At 42.9% G+C, this 7,477-nt stretch overlaps 1 protein-coding gene and 1 long non-coding RNA gene across 3 annotated transcripts in view; one reads left to right on the top strand and one right to left on the bottom strand.

Annotated features, from left to right (window-relative positions):
* The first annotated feature begins 6 nt into the window (after positions 1 to 6).
* Positions 7 to 7,238, top strand: LOC109365916. 2 transcript variants are annotated; one of them, XR_002111800.2, is made up of 4 exons: positions 7 to 286; positions 1,196 to 1,239; positions 3,374 to 3,513; positions 4,769 to 7,238. It is a non-coding gene; the product is annotated as an uncharacterized LOC109365916 (long non-coding RNA). The 2 variants fall into 2 exon arrangements; XR_002111841.2 differs by lacking the exon at positions 4,769 to 7,238 and having other exon boundaries at positions 7 to 193; positions 3,374 to 4,616.
* SMKR1 (small lysine rich protein 1) overlaps positions 4,918 to 7,477 on the bottom strand; it is a 9,759-nt gene continuing 7,199 nt past the window's right edge. The window contains exon 3 of the mRNA XM_031552577.1: positions 4,918 to 5,005. Within this exon, the coding sequence (XP_031408437.1) occupies positions 5,001 to 5,005 (5 nt within the window). The 3' untranslated portion in view covers positions 4,918 to 5,000. The remainder of the gene's footprint in view (positions 5,006 to 7,477) is intronic.

Here is a 7,477-nt window from a genome sequence, read left to right as displayed (position 1 = left end):
CCGTTACCGCGCCGCCCCTCAGCGCCTCTTATTTTTTTCCTGTGAAAAATAAACATTTTGGATCGTTGTCCGGCGATGTTTTCTTCGCCTCAGCCACCGCACAGCGCCCGGAGAGTGTCGGGGTGGGGGAATCTGCGTTGCTGAGGGGTTTTGGGTTGTGTGGGAAGGAGATGAAAATCAGGCGAAGCCGTAGGTGGGACTTCAGAGTTTATTGTGTGACGTTTGGGGTTCAGAGCTGTGGGGGGGTCGTGGGTTTGTGACAGGGGACATCTGAGGGCTTCCAGTGGTAAGCGAAGTATGAGCGATTTAAGTGATTTGAAGTGATTCAAGATGGTGAGGGAAATAATAAAAGTAGGGCTAATTCTGATTAGTAGGAGGGATTTTAAGGAGGGATTTCAGAATGAAGCTGTTAGGATGGGATGTTCCTCACAGCTGGAGGATGGGTGCGAGGAGGGAGGAGAGTCTGAAAAACAGAGGAAGGAGGCAAAGGAAATAACAAAAATAGAGATAAATCTGTTTTATAGGAGGGGTTTTAAGAAAGGATCACTTAAACACAATGAAGACGTCAAATATGAAGTGTTTTCCTTACATCTAAAGGATGCTGTGGATGGATGCTTCCAATTGGAAGTGTAAGGGAGGAGGATTTGAAATACAGAGAAAAAAGGAAGTGAGGAAATAATAAAAATAGGTATAAATCCATTTTACAGGAAGGATTTTAAGAAAGGATCACTTAAATGAAATGAAGACGTCAAGTTTGAGGTATTTTCCTCACATCTAAAGCATGGTGAGGATGGGTGCTTCCAATGGGAACTATAAGGGAAGAGGATTTGAAATACAGAGGAAACAGGAGGGGAAGGAAATTAAAAATAGGTCTAATTCTTATTAAGAGGAGGGATTTTAAGAAGGGATTTTAGACTGAAGCTGTCAGGTTTGAGATGTTTTCCTCATGGCTAAAGAATGGGTATGAAGAGGGAGGTTAACAGGAGCTTGTTTGCAGCTGGAAAACAAAAATATTTTCAGGAATATTCCTTAAGGTGTGTTAGGCACTCTGCTGGAGATCTCCCAGGTGAAATATTCAGTTGCTTTTAATTATAGTAATCAGAGTTTTATTTTTGTTGGCATAAAATATGTGTGTGTGTGTGTGTGTGTATATATATATATATATATAATATTTATTTCTATTTTTAAATTTCAGGACATCAAGCTACCGTCTGTGCCTGGTAGAAACCTCTTCCATGGGTATGTCAGAGTTATACAAATGTTGTTATCCTAATATCCACTCCTGGTGGTTTACAACTTCCCTTAGAATCATAGAAACATTTAGATTGGAAAAGGCCCCTGACATCAGCAAGTCCAACCCCAGCTCATCCCCACCGTGCCCGCTGAACCACATCCCTCAGTGCTACATCTCCACATTACTGAACACCTCCAGGGACAATGACCCCACTAGGTACCCATTCCAGTGCCTGACCACTCTATGAGAAGACATTTTGCCTAATATCCAGTGCCAGTGTCTGTGAAATGGGAGGCATCTTAACATGCTGACCTGATCTGTCAGCCCTCTGTGCATTTTATAAACTGATAAACGTAGGAATAACTTCATCCCATCGATGGAATGAAACACAGCCACCAATTTTTTTCTGTTAACAAACGGAATAAAGCTGTAAATAGCCTCCTAGGGCAGGTGCTTGTGACCACACGGCATCCATCTGAAGATGGAAGAATATGGAAAGTGTGGTAAGAAGAACTGCAGAGCCAGCCAAGTCAATTGGCATGCATGTCAGGTCAGCTCAGGATCGAATGTCCACTCTGCAGAGTCACACTCCATTTGTTGCCTCTGCAGTGCCCCTGCATTTCTTCGGGAGCTTTGCAGCCACACGCACACTCTCACTGCATGTTGTGGGAAAAAAAAACAAACACTTCTGCTTTTTGCACGAATGTCATCTTAACCCATAGACTCAGGGACTCTGAATTTGAGATGCTCTAGGTTTCTGTTATTGGTCTTCTGTGAGTTCAAGTGTGGATCTGGGCCAAATGGTGGCTTATGTCAGTTGCCCCTGGTGGGGTTTACTGCTCCTGGAAGCAGGGTGAAGCTTTGCCAGCACATTCAGACGTGTGGAAGCAGCTGATGTGGACTAATAGCTGTGGAATTCCCTTGTGCTAATCAGCAGCTTTGGAACAAGGCCACGAGCACAAAGAGTTGGGTCTGTGCCACCCGAGCGGCGTGGTATAACCCAAACCTCCACTGGATGAAGGTCACTTTCTGGTACATCACAGGGAGGCAGACTCACGTGAGCCACCAAGACATTTTCATAGTGGTAGGATGTGAGAACACTGCAATAGCTTCAGGAGGCTCTGGAATCTCCTACAGTGGAAGTTTTAAAGACAGGTTAGACAAATACTGCTCAGGAATGCTGCAGGTAGAGTTGTTTGTGCCTCAGGGAGAGGGATGGCTGACACAAGGTCCCATCCAACTGCATTTTTCAGCCACATGTCACTGATTGGTTTGGAATAGGTAGATGAAGCCAGGAGCTGTTGAAAGCGCATGTTTACAAGGCAATGGCTTGGGCTGGGCCTAACACATGCCCTTTTTTTTTCTTACACTTCTCAAAAAATTCTTATCTGAAGACTGCAGATTGGACCCAAGCCTCTCAATGGGGAGGGGCATGGACATTCATTTGGAATGCACCAGACTAGTCCTCAAGAGGCAGAATTTCCCAGAGTAAATAAACTCTTTTTACAGAATTGAACGTCAGTGCATTTCTCCAGGTTCTCACGGCTGCCCTTGTGTCATAGGCTCACACTCCTATGGGAAAAGAGGTGCCAAAAGGCTAACCGTGAGTTCGAATGGATGTTTTGCCAACAGAAGGGTAGGGAACATAGGTTGCACACCTGTGGGAGTGCCAGGGTTAGTTAGGACATGACAACTCCAGCATCCAGGAAAAGGACAGGGAGGAGATTAGCTGGGCGAAGGCAAACAATGCATGGTGGAAAATGGTGGAAAAGGTGAGTTCTGGTGACAGAGTGGGTCCAGAAAAGCTCAGATGTCCACATCTTTGGCCTGGAAAGATTTTCCCAGATTAAAAAAAAAAAAGCAACCATTACTTTCCTTTAACACAAATCTTTGCAACAGTTATTGTCCAGTAATGTGCAATAAAATTGATTTGCAGGGCACATAAAGAGCCAGACTTGGTTTTCATTACTCTAGGGAGAATGCTGATAGTGCAATGAGTTTGTTAAAAGTAGTCTTGATTGGGTTCTGGTTGCTGCAGCTCCTCTGGAGCTAGATTAGACCAAAGCTGAGTCAGGATTTGGGGAGAATTTCTGCAATAAAAATCTGTTATGATTTGTGCTGTCACCAAAATCCACACAGGTGCAGTAATTCTGGAGAGCTGCTGCTGTTCGATGGAGGATTCTTGCAGCATCATCCAGAGCCCGACCTTTACCCTCAGTTCTCCAGCGTGGTGTGAAGATCTAGGAGCAGCCTGGACTGGGGCCGAAACCTCTGTTTTGGTAATGATTCCACAACAAAATGGGTCTGAATGTGCAGCAGTAAAACTGATACACAGCTACTCTTGGAGAGAACAGCTTTACAGTCACGATTCCTCTCTTGCAGCATCCAGTAACCAGTCTGGCTTTTGGTCTTGCCCTGCATCAACCAGCTTTTTAACTTCACTTCTTCTCATAATTAGTGATTAATTTTTTGTTCTGCCAGTACCCAGATGAGTGTGATTCTCTAATCTCCATGAAACAGCAGTAACAACTACCTGGAGAATGGCATGGAAGAACACACTTAGGCCTTTCAGTGCCTTTTCCTTGCTGTTCAGCACCAAACTGCAGCAGATCTTACAGCCAAAATAGTTAAGGGAGAGACAGAGAAGAGACACTAAAGAAAGAAGAAATGCTATAGGAACTCTTTTGGCAGGAAGACTTTTCTCTGCCGTCTCCACATTCTGCCCTAAGCTTATTTTTAAATACAAGGCAATTTCCCCTTGGTTGGGCTAGCTGTCTGCACACAATTACACTTCTCTATTATTAGTGAGAGTGAACAGTGCTGAGTTTACAACTGTGCAGAAGAGATAAGCTCAAGATGACTGTGGTTCCTCTCTAAGGGGCTGTCGAGCTGTGTTCAGCTCTGCATCTGGGACACTGCTGTCCTGAAACGGGGAGGAATCCTTCTCCTCTGAACAGGGGATGCCCAAAAAGAGCAGGCTGGGTGAGTTTCTACTAATGGAAGATTAGACAGAGAATCTCTCACATGATTTTACCCTCTTCATCAAGGACACTGGAGTCACTGGAGTTTCTGAGCTTTCTGATACCCATTTTTATGTCAGAATAATCACATCCTGAACTCCTTTTACTAAACGAACTAAAGAATCTATACAACTAGTCCAAGCATAGATGCAGATGCATAGATTTATAGGAGACTAATGCCATGAGTCTCAGTTTTATGGCTCTCCCATTTAGCAACATGCAAGGAGAAAACCTGCACGTCAGAAGTGCTAATTGTTACCTTCAACAAAGGTAAAAAAACAAATCGAAACAACAAGAATAGCAGGTTTCAAAAATGGGACTTAGGAGTGAAAAGCAAAATAAAAATTAAAAAAAAAAAAAAAGTGCACTTTGCACTTTCTTAACCAAAAGAGCTGAAATGAAGGAATGTTAGGGGAAAGGAGTTGTAATAAGTGTGAGTAATCAAAGCATCTGCACTTAGAAGAAAACAGAGCTACTCCTTGGACATTTTCTGAGGGCACACTGTAATTAACAGATACTCCCAAGATGTCTGTCTTCAAAAGGTGCCAACATTTCTCGATAAGTTATCTCAGGAGCCAAAACAACAGGTGACAGAAGGACTGTTGCTTTCAAGGACACCACTTCAGGTCACACCATTCAGATGAGCTGAGCACCATGGAAAGCTTGATAGTTGTTGGATTTAGGCAGAGCCTCATGCTAATAAAGCTGCAGTATGCCCAAAAAGAAGATGTCTGCTTGAGCATTGCTTATCCTGAAGAACAGAAGCACAGGGAGAGATTACACAGAATTAAGATCACGAAAGGAGGCAATACTATCAACAATATTAAAAGAAATAGTAATTTCATAATTTCATAAATAATTTCATTTTCTTCCATTCCTGCAAGTCACGTCAGAAGCTTTAAACCAACTATGCCTCTCTTTATCAAGCCCTCTTATGAAGCAAGGATGGGAAACTACCAGAATCCTCAAAAGCAAATGACATAGGAAAGGAATTCTCTCCATAGGTAAGCATTACAATTTCAAGAAGACCAGCCAACCTACGTAACATTCTGAACTGCCACTGGAAGAAACCCATAGAAGCTCTCACATTTTGTGTAAGCAGGGAGGGAGCCAGATCGTTCCTGGAATGCAGTGAGCAATCCAAGCTTTTGTAACCATACAATGTGCAAGTGCTTCATTATATAGCATCGGTCACTTGGTCAAGGAGCAGATTTATTTTGCAAACATTATAGTCCAACAAATGAGCAGTTTGCCACGAATGTGAAAATGAAATGTCATCTCAGTATGCGTGGAGGACTCTTCACCAGCTGGTTATCCTTGTACTTTGCAGAACAGGAACCTTACTGAATGACACAAAAGGATCCCCAAGAGATGTACGACCTATTGGAATCACCTTGAGAGAAAAAAGGGTTTTTCTGAAGTTAAATGTTTGATTTTTTTTCTTCAACTTGCAGTAAGTAGTATTTAACATTTTGGCTTTCTTCACATAATCCAGTTACGCTGGTTGTCCTGCTAGCATTAAAGAGAGGCTTCCTTTTAGCTTACAAGACTGCTTATCCTATTGCTTTTTGTTTCAGCTATTATAAATATTCTAACATTCAATAGTAATTACAGATGAACTTTTAAAGCACTTGGTCCAAGCATTTTCACCAAAGAGAAACTGCTCCATTCATGACATACAGTCATGGCCATCCCAAGGAAGACACTAGGCTACACTAAGCTTTTTCCTCATTTTTCTTAAATAGTTCTCTTTGTTAGTGCCAATTACAAGAAGAAGATGGCTTGGACTCCCAAATTCACTGAATACCTCCAGAAAACCACCAATAACTGGGTAACACACTAGGATGCAACAAAAACACCCCAGCATCTGGAATGGAAAGCTTCAATACCTGCCTGGCACCCAAACAGCACATCTGAGAGAGCAACCACTGCTGTGAGTGCTCGTTTTTTGGTCCTTCCCATCTTCTGTACAACAGTTACTAACAAAAGGGAGAAAAAACTCACACCTTTTTTAACATAAGCAGGAAGTGAGAGGCTGAGGAAAAAAATACACTGAAGTTGGATGACATTTTTTTATTCCCGTGAAACATCTGAAATGGCTGTAGGGAACCAAATCAGTGGAAATGGGCAAATGAGACAGGAATTAATTAACCCACCAAAACCTCAATTTTATTTACTTCTGTGGGCACTATTTAGTGCCAACATCTAATGTGCATTTTGGATAAAAGTTTTTCTTTAAATATCTGCCATGGTAACTACTTCATTCTGGAGATAACATTTATGACCACAAAAATCCTCAGCTGTCCTCCTCTGAATTTGGGAAATAACATCTAGGGCATTTCCTAAGGTGAAAAATGAGACAAAAGAGTTTGTGCTGCTTCTCAGGCCTTTCTTAAGTATCACAGAGATCTGCAGTGCTTTTCTTAATGTGAAAATAACACATATGCAACACACAAGTGTTGGCTGAAGGATATTCTAATACCAAGTGTGGTGAATAATGGCTGTTTACACAGGAGTTAAACAAAAAGACATCACTCTCACAACAAGTCTTTTGACTCTCCCCTTTTCTCCACCCACAAATACGTCAGCATCCGGTGTATTTTTAACAGCTTGGTTTTGGTACATAACTTCCTACACAAAAGGGACACTCCGTGTACTCCAGCAGCACATTGTGCATGGCTGTTAAGTAGCAGCAAGACAAGGGATACCCTATACTGGGAAATGTAAGAGATGATGGGCAAAACGCTGTGAAGTTCCTCTGCAAAGGGACGTAAAGGAAAGGGTCTTGAAATGTGGAAAAAGGGTCTGACCACTTGGGAAGAATATAGGAATGTAGTCAGGGCCTGCAGGGATGCAACGAGGAAGGCTAAAACCCGCCTGGAATTTAATCTGGCTGAAGTGATAAAGGGTAATAAAAAAGGCTTCTTCAAGTATGTTAACAGCAAAAGGAAAACTAGAGAGAATGTGGGCCCCTTACTAAGTGAGGGGGGGGTTCTGGTAACGGGGGATGCTGAGAAGGCAAAGATACTGAATGCCTTCTTTACTTCCATCTTCAGTGAAAAGGCTCTCCCTCAGGTTTCCCACACCCTGGAGGTTAGGGAGAGGGTCTGGGGAATGGGAGACTTCCCTTTAGTCAGGAAAGAGGACGTGCGTGAGCGCCTAGGCAGTACTAAGGTCCACAAGTCCATGGGACCTGATGGGGTGCATCCACGTGTGCTGAGGG

Source organism: Meleagris gallopavo, chromosome 1 (assembly GCF_000146605.3).
Source record: "Meleagris gallopavo isolate NT-WF06-2002-E0010 breed Aviagen turkey brand Nicholas breeding stock chromosome 1, Turkey_5.1, whole genome shotgun sequence".
NCBI classification, from domain to species: Eukaryota; Metazoa; Chordata; class Aves; order Galliformes; family Phasianidae; genus Meleagris; species Meleagris gallopavo.
The sequence above is the reverse complement of the archived record's forward strand: the minus strand, read 5'-3'. Positions and strand labels throughout refer to the sequence as shown.